Source organism: Dendrobates tinctorius, unplaced genomic scaffold, assembly GCF_039654945.1.
Source record: "Dendrobates tinctorius isolate UK_male_01 unplaced genomic scaffold, ASM3965494v1 ptg000154l, whole genome shotgun sequence".
NCBI lineage: Eukaryota > Metazoa > Chordata > Amphibia > Anura > Dendrobatidae > Dendrobates > Dendrobates tinctorius.
Window position 1 is genome coordinate 17,132,122 of NW_027361821.1, and position 24,834 is coordinate 17,156,955.

The window sequence follows — 24,834 nt, forward strand, 5'->3', positions numbered from 1 at the left end:
CCACCAGAGAAGCCTCCAGCGCCAGTCATGGCGCCCATCCTGGTGGTGGTAAGGTGGGAAACACCCACCAGTCCCTCCATGAGCTCCTAGCTCAGTCCTAAACCCCTGTACCTGTGGAGAGGGAACAGGACAGGTGGGCACATTGCGCCATTATCTCGGTGTAGTCCTCTCATTCCTGTGTACGAGGAGCTCCATGAATAATGACCGGTCCCAGTCAGCCACTGACGCCCCTCGAGGCCACACAGGAGCTGCCTACTATCAGGGCACACTCCCAGCACACGAGCTCTGCAGTGACACATTCCCGGGTCTCCCCAGCACCGGAGCGGGCACACAGCTGTCTCCCCAGCACCGGAGCCGGCACACTAGTGCCCCCTGACAACAGCCGGCGCTCTGCGGACCGCGGTCACATGACACGGCGCCGCCATTTTGTCTTGTGAGTGAAGTAAGGTAAAAAGAGAGAAGGGAAAGAAACCGGAAAGGAAGAGGGAGGCAGCCAGTCACACAGAGCGGAGCGGGGCACGGACTGCTGCCTGACACCACCAGCTGTCAGGGAAGCCTCCGAGCAGGGTGACCCGGCAGCACGTAGCTGGAGGATCGGCGGTGACCGTGACACATCCTGTATCCATAGGCCCGGCCGGGAGTCAGCGCAAACAATGTCGGGGCAATCAATCACCGACCGAATCACGGCGGCCCAGCACAGCGTCACCGGCTCGGCCCTGGCAAAAGCCGTGTGTAAGGCGACCACCCATGAGGTGATGGGGCCCAAGAAGAAGCACCTGGACTGTGAGTGATAAGTACATGGGGGAGGTGCACACTGAGGTGTCATAAATGTACTGAGGTGTATGTCTGAGCCACACGTACTGTATGTATACACTGAGGGGTATGTATGAGCCACACGTACTGTATGTATACACTGAGGTGTATGTATGAGCCACACGTACTGTATGTATACACTGAGGGGTATGTATGAGCCACACGTACTGTATGTATACACTGAGGTGTATGTATGAGCCACACGTACTGTATGTATACACTGAGGTGTATGTATGAGCCGCACATGTATGTATACACTGAGGTGTATGTATGAGCCACACGTACTGTATGTATACACTGAGGGGTATGTATGAGCCACACGTACTGTATGTATACACTGAGGGGTATGTATGAGCCACATGCACTGTATGTATACACTGAGGGGTATGTATGAGCCACATGCACTGTATGTATACACTGAGGGGTATGTATGAGCCGCACGTGTACTGTATGTATACACTGAGGGGTATGTCTGAGCCACACGTACTGTATGTATACACTGAGGGGTATGTATGAGCCACACGTACTGTATGTATACACTGAGGTGTATGTATGAGCCACACGTACTGTATGTATACACTGAGGGGTATGTATGAGCCACACGTGTACTGTATGTATACACTGAGGGGTATGTATGAGCCGCACATGCACTGTATGTATACACTGAGGGGTATGTATGAGCCACACGTGTACTGTATGTATACACTGAGGGGTATGTATGAGCCACACATGCACTGTATGTATACACTGAGGGGTATGTATGAGCCGCACATGCACTGTATGTATACACTGAGGGGTATGTCTGAGCCGCACATGTATGTATACACTGAGGTGTATGTCTGAGCCACACGTACTGTATGTATACACTGAGGGGTATGTATGAGCCACACGTACTGTATGTATACACTGAGGTGTATGTATGAGCCGCACATGCACTGTATGTATACACTGAGGGGTATGTATGAGCCACACGTGTACTGTATGTATACACTGAGGTGTATGTATGAGCCACACGTGTACTGTATGTATACACTGAGGTGTATGTATGAGCCACACGTGTACTGTATGTATACACTGAGGGGTATGTATGAGCCGCACGTGTACTGTATGTATACACTGAGGGGTATGTATGAGCCACACGTACTGTATGTATACACTGAGGTGTATGTATGAGCCGCACATGCACTGTATGTATACACTGAGGGGTATGTATGAGTCGCACGTGTACTGTATGTATACACTGAGGTGTATGTATGAGCCGCACGTGTACTGTATGTATACACTGAGGGGTATGTATGAGCCGCACGTGTACTGTATGTATACACTGAGGGGTATGTCTGAGCCGCACGTACTGTATGTATACACTGAGGGGTATGTATGAGCCGCACGTGTACTGTATGTATACACTGAGGGGTATGTATGAGCCGCACTTGTACTGTATGTATACACTGAGGGGTATGTATGAGCCGCACGTGTACTGTATGTATACACTGAGGGGTATGTATGAGCCGCACGTGTACTGTATGTATACACTGAGGGGTATGTATGAGCCGCACGTGTACTGTATGTATACACTGAGGGGTATGTATGAGCCGCACGTGTACTGTATGTATACACTGAGGGGTATGTATGAGCCGCACGTGTACTGTATGTATACACTGAGGGGTATGTATGAGCCGCACGTGTACTGTATGTATACACTGAGGGGTATGTATGAGCCGCACGTGTACTGTATGTATACACTGAGGGGTATGTATGAGCCGCACGTGTACTGTATGTATACACTGAGGGGTATGTATGAGCCGCACGTGTACTGTATGTATACACTGAGGGGTATGTATGAGCCGCACGTGTACTGTATGTATACACTGAGGGGTATGTATGAGCCGCACGTGTACTGTATGTATACACTGAGGGGTATGTCTGAGCCGCACGTGTACTGTATGTATACACTGAGGGGTATGTCTGAGCCGCACGTGCACTGTATGTATACACTGAGGGGTATGTCTGAGCCGCACGTGCACTGTATGTATACACTGAGGGGTATGTCTGAGCCGCACGTGCACCGTATGTATACACTGAGGGGTATGTCTGAGCCGCACGTGCACCGTATGTATACACTGAGGGGTATGTCTGAGCCGCACGTGCACCGTATGTATACACTGAGGGGTATGTCTGAGCCGCACGTGCACCGTATGTATACACTGAGGGGTATGTCTGAGCCGCACGTGCACCGTATGTATACACTGAGGGGTATGTCTGAGCCGCACGTGCACCGTATGTATACACTGAGGGGTATGTCTGAGCCGCACGTGCACCGTATGTATACACTGAGGGGTATGTCTGAGCCGCACGTGCACCGTATGTATACACTGAGGGGTATGTCTGAGCCGCACGTGCACCGTATGTATACACTGAGGGGTATGTCTGAGCCGCACGTGCACCGTATGTATACACTGAGGGGTATGTCTGAGCCGCACGTGCACCGTATGTATACACTGAGGGGTATGTCTGAGCCGCACGTGCACCGTATGTATACACTGAGGGGTATGTCTGAGCCGCACGTGCACCGTATGTATACACTGAGGGGTATGTCTGAGCCGCACATGTATGTATACACTGAGGTGTATGTATGAGCCGCACATGTATGTATACACTGAGGTGTATGTATGAGCCACACATGTACTGTATGTATGCACTGAGGTGTATGTATGCCCTGGGGTATGTATGAGCCACGCTTGTACTGTATGTATACACTGAGGGGTATGTATGAGCCACACGTGTACTGTATGTATACACTGAGGGGTATGTATGAGCCGCACGTGTACTGTATGTATACACTGAGGGGTATGTCTGAGCCGCACGTGTACTGTATGTATACACTGAGGGGTATGTATGAGCCGCACATGTATGTATACACTGAGGTGTATGTATGAGCCGCACATGTATGTATACACTGAGGTGTATGTATGAGCCACACATGTACTGTATGTATGCACTGAGGTGTATGTATGCCCTGAGGTATGTATGAGCCACGCTTGTACTGTATGTATACACTGAGGGGTATGTATGAGCCACACGTGTACTGTATGTATACACTGAGGGGTATGTATGAGCCACACGTGTACTGTATGTATACACTGAGGGGTATGTCTGAGCCACACGTGTACTGTATGTATACACTGAGGGGTATGTCTGAGCCGCACGTGTACTGTATGTATACACTGAGGGGTATGTCTGAGCCGCACGTGTACTGTATGTATACACTGAGGGGTATGTCTGAGCCGCACGTGTACTGTATGTATACACTGAGGGGTATGTCTGAGCCGCACGTGTACTGTATGTATACACTGAGGGGTATGTCTGAGCCGCACGTGTACTGTATGTATACACTGAGGGGTATGTATGAGCCACACGTGTATGTATACACTGAGGTGTATGTATGAGCCGCACATGTATGTATACACTGAGGTGTATGTATGAGCCACACATGTACTGTATGTATGCACTGAGGTGTATGTATGCCCTGAGGTATGTATGAGCCACGCTTGTACTGTATGTATACACTGAGGGGTATGTATGAGCCACACGTGTACTGTATGTATACACTGAGGGGTATGTATGAGCCACACGTGTACTGTATGTATACACTGAGGGGTATGTCTGAGCCACACGTGTACTGTATGTATACACTGAGGGGTATGTCTGAGCCACACGTGTACTGTATGTATACACTGAGGGGTATGTCTGAGCCACACGTGTACTGTATGTATACACTGAGGGGTATGTATGAGCCACACGTGTACTGTATGTATACACTGAGGGGTATGTATGAGCCACACGTGTATGTATACACTGAGGTGTATGTATGAGCCGCACATGTATGTATACACTGAGGTGTATGTATGAGCCACACATGTACTGTATGTATGCACTGAGGTGTATGTATGCCCTGAGGTATGTATGAGCCACGCTTGTACTGTATGTATACACTGAGGTGTATGTATGAGCCACACATGTACTGTATGTATACACTGAGGTGTTCTGTATGAGCCACATTTGTAATGTATATATACACTGAGGTGTATGTATCTGCCACACATGTAATGTATGTATACACTGAGGGGTATACAAGTGCTTCTCACAAAATTAGAATATCAAAATATATATATTCTCACAAAATCAGCAAGGGATCAAATATAGCTCTGGCAAAAACTAAGAGACCACTGCAAAATGTTCAGTTTGTCTGATTTTTCTCTTTATAGGTAAATTTTTGAGTAAAATGTCAATTGCTCTTTTATTCTATAAACTACTGACAAGAAGTCTTCAAATTTCCAAGCAATTTTGTATTTATCTTCAGAAAATGAGAAATGGTCAAAAAAATTAGAATAAGATGACGATCATCCCGGTCAGTGGAGTCGTTTTCGCCCTCTGCCAGCTGTAGCTTTGTTGTCCCCAATGTTTGTTGCTTGACCTTGTTGTAATGGACTGCTGTCTTAGAAATTTTAAGGATGGAGGCAATGTGACGCTCACTGTATCCCTCTGCTAGTAAAGCCAGAATTGAGCCGCCCTTTTCCTCACTCAAAACTTTTTTTCTTTTCAACTTCTTTGGCCTTGTTAAAAGTTATTCTTTCATTCCTATTACTTTTGGGATACTACTGGGCCTTGTTTTGCCATCCAGCTTGTCCTATTGCAAGAGGATTGTTAACACCACAGCAGGGTTTTTTTTTATAATTTCCTTCATTAAATAAGATTTGGTTCAGGTGATCACCTAATCAGAAGCACATTAAGTAGAATGAGGTGTACTCTGGTTGGAATTCAACTGAAACTGGAATGGAATATATATTATTATTATTATTTATTATAGCGCCATTTATTCCATGGCGCTTTACATGTGAGGAGGGGTATACATAATACATACAAGTACAGTAATCTTAAACAATACAAGTCACGACTGGTACAGGATGAGAGAGGACCCTGCCCGTGAGGGCTCACAATCTACAACGGGATGGGTGAAGATACAGTAGGCGAGGGTAGAGCTGGTCGTGCAGCGGTTTGGTGGATCGGTGGTTACTGCAAGTTGTAGGCTTGTCGGAAAAGGTTGGTCTTCAAGTTCTTTTTGAAGGTTTCCATGGTAGATGAGAGTCTGATATGTTGTGGTAGAGAGTTCCAGAGTAGAGGGGATGCGCGGGAGAAATCTTGTATGCGATTGTGGGAAGAGGAGATAAGAGGGGAGTACAGAAGGAGATCTTGTGAGGATCGGAGGTTTCGAGCAGGTAAGTATCGGGAGACTAGGTCACTGATGTACAGAGGACTCAGGTTGTGGATGGCTTTGTATGTCATGGTTAGGGTTTTGAACTGGAGTCTTTGGGTAATGGGGAGCCAGTGCAGGGATTGACAGAGGGGAAAGGCCAGGAAATAGCGGGGGGACAGGTGGACTAGTCGGGCAGCAGAGATAAGAATAGATTGGAGGGGTGCGAGAGTGTTAGAGGGGAGGCCACAGAGCAGGAGGTTGCAGTAGTCAAGGCGGGAGATGATGAGGGCATGGACTAGGGTTTTTGCAGATTCTTGGTTGAGGAATGTACGGATCCATGAAATATTTTTGAGTTGAAGTCGGCAGGAAGCGGAAAGGGCTTGGATATGTGGTTTGAAGGAGAGATCAGTGTCAAGGATAACCCCGAGGCAGCGAGCTTGTGGGACTGGAGAGAGTGGGCAGCCGTTTACTTTAGTGGATAGGTCTGTTGGGGGGCCACGTGAGATGGGCGAAAGATGATTAATTCTGTTTTGTCCATATTAAGTTTTAGAAATCTAGCGGAGAAGAAGGATGAAATAGCAGAGAGACATTGAGGGATTTTGTTTAGTAGGGAGGTGATATCTGGTCCAGAGATGTAGATCTGTGTGTCATCAACATAGAGATGATACTGAAAGCCATGAGATTCTATGAGCTGTCCGAGGCCGAAGGTGTAAACGGAGAAGAGCAGGGGCCCTAGGACTGAACCTTGCAGGACTCCGATGGATAGGGGGCGCGGTGAGGAGGGGGTGTGCGAATGGGAGACGCTGAATGTCCGGTCTGCTAGGTATGACGCAATCCAATATAGGGCCAAGTCTGTGATACCAAGAGATGAGAGGGTCTGTAGTAATAGGGAATGGTCCACTGTGTCAAAGGCAGAGGACAGGTCCAGGAGGAGGAGGACAAAGTATTGTCGCTTGGCCTTGGCAGCTAGTAGGTCATTGGTGACCTTAGTTAGGGCAGTTTCAGTGGAGTGGTGTGGCCGGAAGCCGGATTGCAAGTGGTCAAGGAGGGAGCAAGAAGAGAGGTGGGAGGCTAGTTCAAGATGGACGTGTTGTTCCAGTAGTTTTGAGGCATAGGGGAGAAGTGATATAGGGCGATAGCTAGATACAGAGGATGGGTCAAGAGAGGGCTTTTTGAGGATAGGTGTGATTGAGGCATGTTTAAAGCTTGAGGGGAAAACACCAGTTGTTAGTGATAGGTTGAAGAGATGGGTTATGGTTGGGATGAAGACTGTGGTGAGGTTTGGGATGAAATGGGATGGGATCGGGTCAAGTGCACAGGTAGTGAGATGTGATCTTGAGAGTAGAGTGGAGAGTCGATCTTCTGTAATGGTGGAGAAGTTGGTTTTGGGGGAGGAGGGCAGGGCAGGTAGGAGGAAGGGCACTGGGGGTTGTTGACCAAAACTGTCTCTGATGTTATCAATCTTCTCCTTGAAAAATGAGGCAAAGTCTATATACAGTTGTGGTCAAAAGTATTGACACCCCTGCAATTTTGTCAGATAATACTCAGTTTCTTCCTGAAAATGATTGCAAACACAAATTCTTCATTTAATTAAAATGTCCATTTTTTCCCTCCACGTTGCTTTAGTTTCAGTGAAGCACCTGAAGGGTTAATAATCTTCTTGAATGTAGTTTTGAGTAGCTTGAGGGGTGCAGTTTTTAGAATGGTGTCACTTTTGGGTATTTTCTGCCATATAGACCCCTCAAAGTGACTTCAAATGTGAGGTGGTCCCTAAAAAAAAAAAAAAAAAAAATGGTTTTGTAAATTTTGTTGTAAAAATGAGAAATCGCTGGTCAACTTTTAACCCTTACAACTTCCTAACAAAAAAGATGTTTCCAAAATTGTGCTGATGTAAAGTAGATATGTGGGAAATATTATTTATTAACTATTTTGTGTCAGATACAGTTGTGGCCAAAAGTATTGACACCCCTGCAATTCTGTCAGATAGTACTCAGTTTCTTCCTGAAAATGATTGCCAACACAAATTCTTTGGTATTATTATCTTCATTTAATTTGTCTTAAATGAAAAAACACAAGAGAATGAAGCAAAAAGCAAAACATTGATCATTTCACACAAAACTCCAAAAATGGGCCAGACATTAGTATTGGCACCCTCAGCCTAATACTTGGTTGCACAACCTTTAGCCAAAATAACTGCGACCAACCGCTTCCGGTAACCATCAATGAGTTTCTTACAATGCTCTGCTGGAATTTTAGACCATTCTTCTTTGACAAACTGCTCCAGGTCCCTGATATTTGAAGGGTGCCTTCTCCAAACTGACATTTTTAGATCTCTCCACAGGTGTTCTATGGGATTCAGGTCTGGACTCATTGCTGGCCACCTTAGAAGTCTCCAGTGCTTTCTCTCAAACCATTTTCTAGTGCTTTTTGAAGTGTGTTTTGGGTCATTGTCCTGCTAGAAGACCCATGACCTTTGAGGGAGACCCAGCTTTCTCACACTGGGCCCTACATTATGCTTCAAAATTTGTTGGTAGTCTTCAGACTTCATAATGCCATGCACACGGTCAAGCAGTCCAGTGCCAGAGGCAGCAAAGCAACCCCAAAACATCAGGGAACCTCTGCCATTTTTGACTGTAGGGACCGTGTTCTTTTCTTTGAATGCCTCTTTTTTTCTCCTGTAAACTCTGTTGATGCCTTTGCCCAAAAAGCTCTACTTTTGTCTCATCTGACCAGAGAACATTCTTCCAAAACGTCTTAGGCTTTTTCAGGTAAGTTTTGGCAAACTCCAGCCTGGCTTTTTTATGTCTCGGGGTAAGAAGTGGGGTCTTCCTGGGTCTCCTACCATACAGTCCCTTTTCATTCATACGCCGACGGATAGTACAGGTTGACACTGTTGTACCCTCGGACTGCAGGGCAGCTTGAACTCGTTTGGATGATAGTCGAGGTTCTTTATCCAACATCCGCACAATCTTGCGTTGAAATCTCTTGTCAATTTTTCTTTTCCGTCCACATCTAGGGAGGTTAGCCACAGTTCCATGGGCTTTAAACTTCTTGATGACACTGCGCAAGGTAGACACAGGAACATTCAGGTCTTTGGAGATGGACTTGTAGCCTTGAGATTGCTCATGCTTCCTCACAATTTGGTTTCTCAAGTCCTCAGACAGTTCTTTGGTCTTCTTTCTTTTCTCCATGCTCAATGCGGTACACACAAGGACACAGGACAGAGGTTGAGTCAACTTTAATCCATGTCAACTGGCTGCAAGTGTGATTTAGTTATTGCCAACACCTGTTAGGTGCCACAGGTAAGTTACAGGTGCTGTTATTTACACAGATTAGAGAAGCATCACATGATTTTTCGAACAGTGCCAATACTTTTGTCCACCCTCTTTTTTATGTTTGGTGCGGAATGATATCCAATTTGGCTTTAGGACAATTCTTTTTGTGTTTTCATTTAAGACAAATTAAATGAAGATAATAATACCAAAGAATTTGTGTTTGCAATCATTTTCAGGAAGAAACTGAGTATTATCTGACAGAATTGCAGGGGTGTCAATACTTTTGGCCACAACTGTGTATGTGTGTATGTATGTATATATATATATATATATAATATATACACACACTACTGTTCAAAAGTTTTGGGTCACCCAGACAATTTTTTGTTCTTCGTGAAAACTCACACTTTTATTAATCAAATGAGTTGCCAATGTAGTCCAGACATCAACAAGGTTCGAAAAAAAAGATTTTTATTTGAAATAATAATTCTCTCCTTTAAACTTTGCTATTGTCAAAGAATGCTCCCTTTGCAGCAATTACAGCATGGCAGACCTTTGGCATCTAGCAGTTAATTTGCTGAGGTAATCTGGAGAAATTTCACCCCATGCTTCCAGAAGCCCCTCCCACAAGTTGTTTTGGCTTGATGGGCACTTTTTGCGAACCATACGGTCAAGCTGCTCCCACAACAGCGCAATGGGGTTGAGATCTGGTGACTGCGCTGACCACTCCATTGCAGATATAATACCAGCTGCCTGCTTCTTCCCTAAATAGTTCTTGCATAATTTGAAAGTGTGCTTTGAGTCATTGTCCTGTTGTAGGATGAAATTGGCTCCAATCAAACGCTGTCCACAGGGTATGGCTTTGCAAAATGGAGTGATAGCCTTCCTTATTCAAAATCCCTTTTACCTTGTACAAATCTCCCACTTTACCAGCACCAAAGAAAAACCAGACCATCACATTACCTCCACCATGCTTGACAGATGGCGTCAGACACTCTTCCAGCATCTTTTCAATTGTTCTGCGTCTCACAAATATTCTTCTGTGTGATCCAAACACCTCAAGCTTGTATTCGTCTGTCCATAACACTTTTTTCCAATCTTCCTCTGTCCAATGTCTGTGTTCTTTTGCCCATATTAATCTTTACCTTTTAATAGCTAGTCTCAGATATTGCTTTTTCTTTGCCACTGCTCTGAAGGCAAGCATCCCGGAGTCACCTCTTCACTATAGACGTTAACACTGGCTCTGCGTTTATAACTTCTGTGAAGCACTTGGAGTTTCAAAGTGCTCACCACACATCTAGATAAGTTCATTGGGTCGTGTAGTTTCCAAAATGGGGTCATTTGTGCAGGGTTTCTACTGTTTAGGCACATCAGGGGATCTGCAAACGTAACATGACGCTCGCAGACCATTCCATCAAGTCGGCATTTCAAAACGTCACTACTTGCCTTCCGAGCCACGACGTGTGCCCAAACAGTGGTTCCCCCCCACATATAGGGTACCAGCGTACTCAAGACAAACTGGACAACAACTTTAGGGGTCCAATTTCTCCTGTTACCATTGTGAAAATAAAAAATAGCGGGCTAAAAAAATCATTTTTGAGGAAAAAAAATGATTTTTTATTTTCACTGCTCTGAGTTATAAACTTCTGTGAAGCACTTGGCGGGGATTCAAAGTGCTCACCACACATCTAGATAAGTTCCTTGGGAGATCTGTTATGAATGGGTCACCGAGGAGGAGAGCAGGCCCAGGCTAAGCCACAGAAAACCAGAGAGGTTGATAACTAAGCGGATTGCCAACCCTTGATTCTATCCACACAACTAGCAGTAGCTCTGGAGCGTACCTACGATGAGCCTAGATGCCTCGGCACAGCCAGAGAGCTAACTAAGCCCAAAGCAAGAAAGGGGAAATCTAAACTGCCCCAGAGCAGACCCCAAAGGAATAGATAGCCCCCCCCAAACATATTGTCGGTGAGACAAGATGAAAACACAAATGCAGGATGGAAAATAGACTGAGCAAATGATGGGGCCCACACTGACAAGACAGGACAGGAAAGTTAAGACACTGTCTGCAATCACGCAAAAAACCCTGCAAAAATTCCAACACATCTGATGCACAAAAACACTGAAGTTGGCGACTTCGCCCCCTACTATATCAGCACTCTGGTCTCTTTTTGCTCTGCTTTCGGAATATACCAATCTAACAAGGGACAAAACAAACTGGTACATTCAGTAACATATGGGCGGTGATTCAGCACAGCCGGAGCTGGCTGACCTGCACAAAACAGAGATGGCCAAAACTAGATCAAATGCAAACAGAATAGCAAATGAACCACTTAGCTGAACATGCAGGGACAGAGCTGGAGACATCAGACCTCAGGAGGCACAGGAAGAAAATCACCAGGTGGGATAGAGGGAGTCGGCTGTCTTAAATCCCAGTCTGAAACCCCAGATCTCCAATCGTCATCTTCATTATCAGGTGGCAAGCCTCTATCAATCAGATCAGCTCCATTACCTCCAGTAACCACCAGAGGGAGCCCAGAAAGAGAACTCGCAACCCCTCTGTCAATCTGACCAGCTCCACTACCTTCAGTAATAACTAGAGGGAGGCCAGAAAGCGCATTCAAAACAGTAACACCCCCCCCCCCTTGAGGAGGGGTCACCAAACCCTCATCCACGCCACCAGGCCGATCAGGATGGGCCCGGTGAAAAACACAAACCAATCTTTCGGCATAAATGTCAGAAGCAGAGACCCAAGAATTATCCTCCTGGCCATAACCCTTCCATTTGACCAAGTACTAGAGTCTCCGTCTAGCCAAACGAGAATCCAATATTTTCTCTACCTCATACTCCAAATTGCCTTTAACCAATACAGGGTCAGGAGGCGCTGCCATTGGAACTACTGGCTCCACAAACCTCTTCAACAAAGATTTATGAAACACGTTATAGATCTTAAACGTAACTGGAAGAGCCAATCGGAAAGAATCGGGATTAAGGATTTTCAAAATCTTATTAGGTCCAATGAATCTTGGCTTGAATTTTGGAGACGCAACCTTCATAGGAATATTCTTTGAAGACAACCAAACCATATCACCCACTTTAAATCGGAGACCAATGGTCCTATGCCAGTTGGAAAACCGTTGGGCTTTTTCCTGAGAGTGGGACAACTTATCCACCACTTGGTCCCAAATCTGCTGCATTCTCTCTACCACAGAGTCCACACTTGAGCAGGCCGAAGATTCCACTTGCCCTGAAGAAAATCGAGGATGAAACCCAAAGTTACAGAAAAAGGGCGACATCAAAGTGGCAGAACTAGCTCTATTGTTTAGCGCGAATTCGGCCCAGGGCAAAAATGAGACCCAGTCATCCTGATCAGCAGATATGAAACATCTCAAATAGGACTCCAAAGTCTGGTTTGTTCTCTCAGTCTGCCCATTGGTCGAGAAAGATAACTGAATTTCCAGTTTGGAACAAAAAGCTCTCCAAAATCTGGAAACAAACTGGACTACTCTGTCCGACACAATGTTCTCAGGAATCCCATGCAACCGAACCACCTGTTGTTAAAACAAGGGCACCAACTCAGAAGAAGATGGCAACTTTGGGAGTGGTACAAGATGGACCATCTTAGAAAATCTGTCACAGATCACCCAGATAGCAATCATTCTCAGAGAGACAGGAAGATTGGAAATAAAATCCATTGAGATATGGGTCCATGGCCTCCTGGGCACCGGCAGGGGCATCAACAACCCACTAGAACGAGAATAGGGGTTGGACCGAGAACAAGTCCCACAGGACTGCACAAAATTGCTGACATCACGAGATAAGGCAGGCCACCAAAAAGACCGACTCACCAAATCTCTGGTACCAAAAATACCTGGATGACCAGCCAATGCGGAGCAATGAATTTCAGACATTACTCTTTCCCTCCACTGGTCAGGGACATACAATTTTCCCATAGGGCAACGTTCAGGTTTGTCGTCCTGAAATTCCTCTAGGGCACGTCTCAAATCGGGTGAGATGGCGGAAAGAACTACACCCTCATTTAGAATGGTAGTAGGCTCGGTCACATCAAGAGAATTCGCAAAGAAACTCCTAGAAAGGGCGTCCGCCTTAACATTCTAAGTGCCCGGAAGAAAAGAGATCACAAAATTAAAACGCGTGAAAAACAAGGCCCCCCTAGCCTGTCTAGGATTCAAGCGTTTGGCTGATTCAAGATAAATCAAATTCTTGTGGTCAGTGAGGACCACAACTTGATGTCTAGCTCCCTACAACCAATGTCTCCACTCTTCAAATGCCCATTTCATGGCCAACAATTCCCGATTCCCCACGTCATAGTTGCGTTCAGATGGGGAGAATTTTCGAGAAAAGAAGGCACAGGGATTCATCTTAGAAGTCACCGGATCTCTTTGGGACAAAACGGCTCCTGCACCAATCTTAGAAGCATCTACCTCCACCTGAAATGGAAGTGAGGCATCAGGTTGCTGTAGAACCGGAGCAGAAGTGAATCTCCGCTTAAGCTCCTGAAATGCCGAGGCTGCCTCTGGAGACCAATTCACCACATCAGTGCCCTTTTTGGTCAAATCAGTCAGTGGTTTAACAATACCAGAAAAATTACTTATAAATTTGCAGTAGAAATTAGGCTAGTTTCACATTAGCGTTTTTTTGCGCAGCGCATCGTGCGCATAAAAAACGCAAAGAAAAACGCAAAACAAATGTGCGTTTTTTTTTCTTCATGCGCACGCTGATGCGTCAAAATAACGCAGTGTTACTTGCGTTTTAGGCCGGTTTCACACTAGCGCATTTTCAGCGCGCGCACGGCCGGGGGTAGCTCCGCCCCCGATCCGTCTCTCTGCCCGGCGTGCCCGCCCCTTCCTTGTAGCGCCGCCTCCTAGCGGACAGCGGCGCCTGCGATCGGCGCACCCTATCTTTAGCATAGGGTGCGCCGATCGTGCGCAGGCCGTGCGCTAGTTGCGCTTTGACCTGCGCTGCGCACTTTTGACGGTGCGCCGTGCGCGCCAAAATCCGAAAAGTTTGATTTTGGCGCGCACCGTCAAAAGTGCGCAGCGCAGGTCAAAGCGCAACTAGCGCACAGCCTGCGCACGATCGGCGCACCCTATGCTAAAGATAGGGTGCGCCGATCGCAGGCGCCGCTGTCCGCTAGGAGGCGGCGCTACAAGGAAGGGGCGGGCACGCCGGGCAGAGAGCCGGATCGGGGGCGGAGCTACCCCCGGCCGTGCGCGCGCTGAAAATGCGCTAGTGTGAAACCGGCCTTACATGCGTTTTTGCATGCGGTTGCGTTTTTTATGCGCATGCGTTTTTAGGTGTGACATTTCACAATAGCAAAATCTTTGACCACCAATGGGTCACCAGTGGGCGTGTTTCATTGGAATGTTTTATAGACCCTGTACTGCTGAATTCATCAGATTTTGCTGCTGTTTCCGGTGTCAAGATGGACTTGCGTCTGGATAATTTCCGCTTCAAGCTGGATCTTGACATTGCGCTGTCTCAGGCGTATGTCTTTTGTTGCCAGCAAGAAAGGGAGAGGGAGAGACAGCAGAGACGGCAGCGGCGTAGGTTTTGGAGGCATCCAATCATCGAACTCCGGCCAAGCCGTGGAGCATATCACACGCTGTACAGCGAGCTACAGGAAAACCCGGAGAAATTTGCTGACTATACACGGATGTCCCAGGAAAGCTTCCTTGACTTGCTGGGTATGGTTGAAGGAAACATCCGGAGAAGGGACACTCAGCTCCGGCGTGCCATTCCTCCCGAAGAAAGGCTCCTTGTCACCTTACGGTATGTATGTTGTTATGTTTGCATAATTTTTTTGGCTTTTTATTTTTTTTTTTTTTTTTGGTCCAAAAAATTAGGTTTTTTTTGGCTATTGATTTTTAACATTATTTTTGTGAAATTGCTTTTTTGCATAATGGTTTTTCTTCTGGCATGTACTAATCCCAAGCCTTTATAAAATGTTTTTTTGCTATGTTGTATTAAAAAAACATGCAAAATAGTTAGGCCATGTACTTTTTTATTTTCAGTGTTTTTAGTAATACCCAAGACAGAAATATAATTATTTTTTCTTTTTATGTTTGGCAGGTTCCTGGCAACTGGAGAGAGTCTTTCATCCCTGCATTTCCAGTACCGGCTGGGAATCTCAACTTTATCTGGGATTGTTGCCGACACCTGCAGGGCTCTGTGGGATGTTCTGTGTCCGGAGTTTCTGCCATTGCCCACTGCCGAAAAGTGGCTTCAAATATCGGAGAAATTCTGGGCAGTCTGCAATTTCCCGAACTGCCTAGGAGCGGTGGACGGGAAGCACATCCGCATCACAAAACCCGCAAGAAGTGGCTCCGAGTACTACAACTACAAGAAGTACTTTTCCACAGTCCTAATGGCCATTGCGGATGCAGACTGCCGGTTTGTGGCGGTGGACATAGGGGCATTCGGACGGGGCAACGATTCACAGACTTTTAAGAACTCTGATATGGGCTGGAGGTTGTACGGCAACCATTTCAATTTTCCACTGGCACGGCCTCTTCCCCAAACCCAAACTCCACCACTGCCATTTGTAGTGGTTGGGGATGAGGCATTTCAGATGTGCCCAAACCTGCTGAAGCCGTACTCCAGCCGTGACTTGGACCACCGCAAGAAAATTTTCAACTACAGGCTTACGAGGGCTCGCAGGACTGTAGAGTGCGCCTTTGGCATTCTAGTGTCCAGATGGCGAATTCTCAGCACCGCCATCAATCTCAAAATGGAAACAGTTGATGAGGTCGTGAAGGCATGCGTGGTTCTCCACAATTTTGTTATGGCAAAGGAGCGGCCGAACTTTGACATGGATGAGCCTGCTGCCAACCCTTTGCCAGATTTTACTCAGCACCCTCTTCGGTCCTCAGTCGAAGTTGCCCAAATGAGGGACCAATTTGCGGACTACTTTTTATCCGATGTTGGTCGTGTAGCATGGCAGGATCAAATGGTTTAATAGTTTTGTTGTTTGTTAAAAATAAAATACATGGTTTTTTATACCTGTACCCAGTGTACTGTGTCTTAATAAACTCCACTACTCATCTGCCCAGGTTAAATTGAAGAAAGGGAAACCACCATAAAAAAAAAATATATATATATATAATATATATATATATATATATATATATATATATATATATATATATATATATAAATATATTTATATATATATATATATATATATATATATATATATATATATATATAATTTTTTTTTTTTTTTTTTTTTTTGTGGTTTCCCTTTCTTTACTTTCTACCGGATGGTCAGCCATCCAACTCTGAAAGGGATACTATATTTCATTTTTGTTATATATATATATATATATATATATATATATATATATAAAAAAAAAATAAATATAGTATCCCTTTCAGAGTTGGATGGCTGACCATCCGGTAGAAAGTAAAGAAAAACAAACCATAGTGTAGGGCGCAGTGTGTGCAGGCGGCGAAAGACACAATAACCAAACATTATTTTGAAAAAAAAATATAACATTTATTTAACTTATTTTTTAGTTGCTGGAAACTGGGGGGTGTGGAGGGATGAGGAACGGCTTTGGGTGGAGTAAGGGGTTCTAGGGGAAGGAGGAACCAAAGAAGTGGGGGAAGGGAGCTGAGGCAAGGAAAGTTGTGAAGTGGGAGGTGAGGGAGGAGGGAGGGTAAGAGTCCTCCTCTTTGTTTTTTTAGGACGGTGGCCCGTCGTCTTCCTGCTGTCCTCGCTTGAGCCTGAGGACTGGCTAGACCCCGGGGACCGCCTTGAGCCTCTGGACCGCCTTGAGCCTCTGGACTGCCTTGAGCCTCTGGAACGCCTGGAGGCTGGGGACTGGCTGGAGCTGGGGGACCGCCTGGCACTTGTTGACCGCCTGCCAGGATCTTGTTCCAGCTGTGGCATGCTGGAGGTGGTGGATGTCCTGGCAGGGGCCGTAAATATTGAATGCGGGTCCCCCAGCTGATGCTGCTCCGAGGTGGTGGTGGTGGTGGTGGTGGCGGTCCATGCAGGCGTGGTGGCTGTGGCGGTCCATACCGGGGTGGTCCTCCCGCTGGTGGTGGTGGTTGCGGCGCTCAAGGCAGGGGTGGTGGCGGCAGCAGTGGTGGGCCAGGCAGGAGCAGCGCTTGGCATGGTGTTGGCGGGTAAGTGTCCAGCTGCACTCGGACTTGGGGCGGTATATTGGTGTCCGGCGAGGCTTGGAAGTGTGGTGGCTGTGCAGTGATATGCAGCAGAAGTAGGTAATGCTGTAAAACGAGTCAGTGGTGGCACCGGTGGAAATGCCACCACTGACTGCTGCATAATCCTACTCTGCTGCATAGCCTGCATAAAAGCATTGTTGCAGGCCTGCATGACAGTCAACTGGAGGTCAGGGGTAAGGTGTTCCGCCGTGTCCCGAGCTATTTGGGTATAAAAATGATGCGCTGGTCTGGCGAGGTCGACTTCCAGGCGCTCAAGGCGACCCTCGATAGACTTGTAGCGTTGGTCCAAAAGGAGGAAACCACTCTCAAGTCTATCGGAGAGTGCCTTGAGGCTACTCTGAAAGACCGAGCTCAATTCAACGAACTCGGGCATGAGAGGCCTGTCCAAGGTCCTCTGCCGCTGCTGGCGGGAAGTGCCCGCAAAACCAGTGGCAGAGACCTGGGACAGGGGAACACCTGAGCGACCAGCTTCCTGGTCTCCAGATGACTGTGGTGCAGACCTGCAAGGTGCTTCCTCGCTGATGGATGGCTGGGAGGGGTCCGGGGCAGCTTGATGAAGGACCGCTTCGGGACCAGGTTGCAGGGTGCTGCTCCAGGTGCTGTGAAAAGAAAAGAAAGAAATTACTACCATAAATTAACAATCGCCAACTCCTGTGGAATAGAAAAGCACAGAATAAAACACAATACAACTAGAAAATACTTACGTTCGGGAGGCAAGGACCGGTCTTAAAAATGCCAAGGCACGATGGTATCGGTACTTCGTGCCGGTCCTTGCCGCAGCACCACTGCGAACCTTATTCTCCTGACGGATATCCCTGTTGAAGCGGTCCTTCATCGAGCGCCAACGGGTTCTGACTTTGTTCACTGTGATGGAAAAAAAAAAAAAAAGAAAAAAAGTAAGACTATGCACTGGAGGCTGTGATCATCCAACTGTGTGTGATGATAGAAACTCCATGGAGTTAATAGCATCACACACAGTTGGGTGATCCCGGCCAAGATCACTGCTGCATCACACTGCATTTAAATACTTACGAAAATCCTTGCGGACCCGGGGAGAGGCGTTGTCCCAGCCATCCATCAGCGATGCGGCCACCTCGTTCCAGAGCCGCCGGATCACCACGTTGTCCGAGTGCAGTTGGTGACGGGTGTCCCACAACGGGACTCGCTCCTGGACTAGACGGATGAGCTCGTCGTTGTCCAGGGCGAGGTCCTCCTCCCGCTGTGGAGCCTAGAAAAGAAAGACAAACATTAATCTTTGAAAGATTTAAAAAAAAAAAATATCGATAACTAGCTGAAGAGCCCGGCGCTGCCCGGGCATAGTAACTAACTGTGGTTAGTTATATAAATTTAAAATTATCCTCCATCCCATAGTCCCGTGCCCATATTCCATCATACATATCCTCCATCCCATAGTCCTGTGCCCATATACCCATCATACATATTCGCCATCCCATATGCCTGTGCCCATATACCCATCATACATATTCGCCATCCCATAGTCCCGTGCCCATATACCATCATACATATCCTCCATCCCATGCCCATATACCCATCATATATATCCTCCATCCCATAGTCCCGTGCCCATATTCCATCATACATATCCTCCATCCCATAGTCCTGTGCCCATATACCCATCATACATATTCGCCATCTCATATGCCTGTGCCCATATACACATGATACATGTTCGCCATCCCATAGTCCCGTGCCCATATACCATCATACATATCCTCCATCCCATGCCCATATACCCATCATATATATCCTCCATCCCATAGTCCCGTGCCCATATTCCATCATACATATCCTCCATCCCATAGTCCTGTGCCCATATACCCATCATACATATTCGCCATCTCATATGCCTGTGCCCATATACACATGATACATGTTCGCCATCCCATAGTCCCGTGCCCATATACCATCATACATATCCTCTATCCCGTGCCCATATACCCATCATATATATCCTCCATCCCATAGTCCCGTGCCCATATACCCAAACAAACATACACACACACACACACACACACACACACACACACACACACACACACACATACACACTTTGAGCCCTAGATATTGATAAACAATCCATGAAAAAATTATTTGTTTTAAATGGAAATAAATGGGAAAAAAAACAACAAACATCGAAAAAAACAACCATGAAAATTTAAAAAAAAACAACTAAAAAATACCAAAAAAAAAAAAAACCAGACTAGAAAATAAGTAAAAAAAAAAAACAGTCCGTCTGTACTTACATCACGTCTACCCGCCCGCACTTGGCCTTGCTGCTCCTGCCGTTCCTCCGGTGGTGGTGGCGTGATGGAGGATGAGCTCTGAAAATTAAACCAAAAAAATTAATCACGTGTTTATTTTTTCAAATCCATACGGAAGCATAGTACTCACTTCTTCTGCCTCTTGCCCTGTCCCGGGGACATATTCTTCACCAGATGAAGACATGCTGCAATAAAAAAAAAAAAGAGACATAAGTACATAGAAATGTATTGAAATTTCAGCCAGACATTAGGTTTTTCATACTTACATTGGTGCAGCTTGTGCTGTGTGTCCACTAGTGAGCAATCCTTAAAGTATTGTGGAATCCCAGTGCCCACACCATTTTATCACCTTGGTTCAATTTTTTTTTTTTACTGTCTAGACCAAATTTCAGTCATGTTTATGTAAAAAACGCATGCGCATAAAAACGCAAGACCATGCGCAAGTATTGCGCTCCCATAGGCTCCAATGTGGTGTTTTTGCGCATTCCGTGCGCATTCCGTGCGCATTCCGTGCGCATGCGTTGTTTTAACGAGACAGGGCGGAACCAAAAATGCAACATGTTGCTTCTGACGCGCCTGGCGCAAAAGACAAAAAAACGCATGCGCACGAAAGCGCAAATATGCGCAAGACCATGCGCACATCATGTAAAATATAGGTGCGCAGTGCGCATGCGCACTGGTGCGCCCGATGCGCTGCGCACAAAAGCGCTAATGTGAAACCAGCCTTAGCAAAACCCAAAAACTTCTGGAGAGCCTTCAAAGAAGTGGGCTGAACCCAATCATAAATGGCCTGTATCTTGGTCGGGTCCATTTCAGTAGCAGACGGGGACAAAATGAATCCCAAAAATGAAATCCTCTGTACACCAAAGAGGCACTTCGATCCCTTAACATAAAGAGAATTTTCCCTCAAAATCCGTAACACAATCCGGACATGTTCCACATGAGAATCCCAGTCACTGGAAAAGATCAAAATATCATCCAGATAAATGATCAAAAACTTATCCACAAAGTCCCGGAAAATATCGTTCATAAAAGATTGGAAGACAGAAGGGGCATTAGTGAGCCGAAAAGGCATCACCAGGTACTCAAAATGTCCCTCCGGAGTATTAAACGTCTTCCATTCATCCCTGTGCTTGATACGAATATGATCATACGCCCCCCAAGGTCAAGCTTGGTAAACCAACAGGCACTTTTAACTCTGGAAAGTAAATCAGAAATCAGGGGTAACGGGTACCGATATTTAACAGTGATTTTGTTAAGGGAACGATAGTCAATACATGGCCTTAATGAACCATCTTTCTTGGCCACAACCCCCCCCCCCCAGCACCTAAAGGTGAAGGGGATGGTCTAATATGACCCTTCTCCAACGACTCCTTGATATAAGATCGCATAGCATCATGTTCGGGTACCGATAAGTTGAAAGGCCGACCATTGGGAAATTTACACCCAGGCATTAACTCAATTGCACAGTCATAACTCCTATAAGGAGGCAAAGACGCAGACTTACTCTCACTAAATACATCAGAAAAATCAGCCAAATAGTCAGGAATATGATGAGACTGGGGAGAGGTGGAGAAAACAGGAGTGTCACTAAGAACACATTGACAACCCCAACTCGCCACAGACACAGATTTCCAATCCAAAACAGGATTATGAGTTTGCAACAAAGGAAAACCCCGAACAATAGTATCATGTAAGTTGTGCAACACCAAAAATTTCCAATTTTCTTGGTGGTCCGGGGCGACCCGCATTATCACCTGGGTCCAAAACGGGTTTATTCTCCACCAAAGGAGTAGCATGAATACCTCTGAAAGGGATAGGAGTCCACAGGGGTATCATGGGAAAACCACAACGTTTAACAAAGTTCAAATCCATCAGCTTCAAAGCTGCTCCTGAATCTACAAAAGCCTTAGCGGAAAATGTAGACAAGGAGCAGATCAGGGTAATTGCCAAAAGGAACTTAGGCTGTACACTGCCAACCGCAAATGTGTGAGCAAAACGCTTTTCTCGTTTAGGGCAGACAGAAATAGTATGAGAGGCGTTCCCACAGAAACAACACAGCCTATTACGCCTTCTAAACTCCTGACGTTGCACCCTAGACAAAACCCTATCACATTGCATGGGTTCAGACGTTCGTTTGAAAGGCAACAACGCCTCTCATGTATTTTTACATTCACGTAAACGACGATCAATTTGAATGGCCAATGACATAGAGTCGTCTAGACCAGAGGGAACAGGAAATCCCACCATAACATGTCTTACGGTTTCTGCCAAACCCTTCCGAAAGAGAGCTGCTAGGGCAGCGTCATTCCATTTAGTAAGGACCACCCACTTTTGGAATTTTTGACAATATAACTCTGCATAATCCTGACCCTGGTTCAATGCCAATAAGGTTTTCTCAGCTTGATCAATAGCATTAGGTTCATCATACAATAACCCCAAGGCTTGAAAAAACGCGTCCACATTAGCCAGAATAGGATCTCTGGGTGTCAAAGAAAAGGCCCAATCCTGGGGATCGCCACGCAGCAGGGAAATAACAATGAGTTAGGTTTCAAACCAAAAAATAGTTTGCAATTATTCTTAAAATTCGAGTAACAACACACTGGCGCTATTCCACTTGAAAATGTGTAAAAGATCCCAGAAGCGGCTGGTGAAAAACAGGCTCTGTGCCGGTTGCCTGTTAAAAAGAGCTGAATCAAATTGAAAAGGATTCACCGCGCTTAAAAAAAAAAAAAAAAAAAAAACTGATTTACACGGATACTCACTTAATGGTGTGAGAAGAAACCCAAGGTCAGAGTTGATACTTGATGTCAGGGATGCTTCACTCTGTTTGGTGATACGTAAGGAAAAATTGCTGGATAAAGTAGTAAGAATTTTTAGGATTGTACTGACCAATAGAAAGGTTAGAAAGCGGATACCTGGACAGATGGTACTCACTTGAGTATGTCCAGGTCCAATGGTGAATGATACCGATGTCAGATTTAGGTGATTTTTAGATCCAGAATAATCTTATTCTTAACTGGGGATATAGCAGTGACAGTAAGACGTAACAATGACAAGTTTGGCCTGAGGTAGAGATAATAGTTAAGTAACTGTAAGCTGCACTTACTGTGCAATGCTATAAATTGCAGTATTAAATGGTTGATTCCTTAAGAGCGCTGATGGAAGTGAAGCGCTGAATTAAGGTTATAGATGGGTAGCTGAGTAGCAGTCTGTGTCCGCTGATGGAACGAGGTGCTGGGCTAGGTGAACCTGCTATTGACCGCTAGTTGATCCAGATGGAGAGCGGTTGGAGCTCAGGCCCTGTGTGATAGATGTGGGTGAATGACAGGCTAGGCCAGCTGTGGAAATGAAGTGCTGGGTTGGTGCACTTACTTGGGGTGGCTGGTGCTCGGTGAGGTAGGCTGGGTGATGGTGCTCGGCTGGAGTGCTGATCCTGCAGCTGCTGCGGCTGCACGTGGAAGACACCGGCACCTGGCGCGCCCCGGCCGGAAGCTACGCAGAGGGGCACGGCGAGTGGTGGGGGCGGAGCTTGTGTGACGTCACACTGGAAGCAAGGACGGGGGCGCAGGAGAGGCACAAAACCAACGCGTTTCAAGGGAATACTTCCCTCTTCATCAGGGTTGTGCCAATTGGTGTGTATACCGTCCTTTTGTAGCAGCGCTGGGTCAATTAGTTCCTCCATCACCTGAACCAAATGTCTAATTGGCTCCTGAATTAAATCAGTTAGATGTGGAATGTGTATCACCTAGATGAGCGCAGGACCCTGGGATTAGTCATTTGTAAGAGGGCAAAATTAGGGTATGTGCACACGCTGCGGATTTGGCTGCGTGGATTTTGTAAAATCCGCAGGTAAATCTGCGGGTCAAAAGACCTGCGGATTAGCCTGTGGTTTTGCCCTGCGGTTTTTCATCTCCACAATGGAGGAGATGGCAAACCGCAGCGGAATCCGCAGAAAGAATTGACATGTCAATTCTTTCAGCGGTTTAGAAACCGCAGGAAAACTGCGCGGAAAAATCTGCACCGTCTGCACTGCGGTTTTTAATATCCATAGGATATTATCGTATTGTACACCGCAGCAAAAACTGCTGTGGATCCGCAGTGGCCAAATCCGCTGCGGAATCCGCAGCGTGTGCACACACCCTAAGACATACAAACACGAATTAACCCTTCTTTATCCAGGAGTTTTAATTAGAAAAAATCACTAAAAAATAACTTTTCAGGCATCTTTCTAGTTATCTTTACATGTAACATGCCTCCATAGGCTGTTTAGTATACGGCAATTAGTATGCCCAAATGAGCTGAAAGAGTGGGGAAAAAAAAAAAAAAAATGTGAGGGGGGGGGGAAAGAAAAAATGCAAAAAGCTTCTACATTCATAAATTGGCAAGAACTCTCCTACCTAAGAGGATTTTTTTATGGAAACATAAAACCGAACTTTTATTAGAAACCCTTCTTAAAAAAGAAAATTGACTGCGTGTAACAGATACATAAAAAGATGAATTTTTAAAATGAATTTTTTTTTAAAACACGTATTGTGGTGAGCCAGAAAAATAATTAAATGAATGAAAACCATTTTATGGTATAGGCATAATAATGCCCCGCTTGGTTCGGGAACAGAGTGCAATTACCCGACTTTTAAAATGCAGTGTAGATACAATACGATGGCTCGAGGAAAAACGAAGTACCGTTAAAAGTCGAAAAGGAGCTCAAATGTCTTGAATTCCATAGTAAAAAATCCTTTAAAAAATGAAAGTAAATAAGCCCTTTAACCCCTTCATGACCCAGCCTATTTTGACCTTAATGACTTGGCCATTTTTTGCATTTGTGACCAGTGTCCCTTTATGAGGTAATAACTCAGGAACGCTTCAACGTATCCTAGCGATTCTGAGATTGTTTTTTCGTGACATATTGGGCTTCATGTTAGTGGTAAATTTAGGTCGATAATTTTTGCATTTATTTGTGAAAAAAACGGAAATTTGGAGAAAATGTTTTAAATTT

The 24,834-nt window shown here is 45.8% G+C and overlaps 1 protein-coding gene across 3 annotated transcripts in view; it reads left to right on the forward strand.

Moving 5' to 3' along the window:
• The first annotated feature begins 373 nt into the window (after nt 1–373).
• The window catches only part of LOC141050923 (phosphatidylinositol-binding clathrin assembly protein-like), a 172,373-nt gene continuing 147,912 nt past the window's right edge, over nt 374–24,834 (forward strand). For all 3 annotated transcript variants that reach the window (XM_073547625.1, XM_073547627.1, XM_073547626.1), the window contains exon 1: nt 374–783. In XM_073547625.1, the coding sequence (XP_073403726.1) occupies nt 654–783 (130 nt within the window). In that variant the 5' untranslated portion in view covers nt 374–653. The remainder of the gene's footprint in view (nt 784–24,834) is intronic.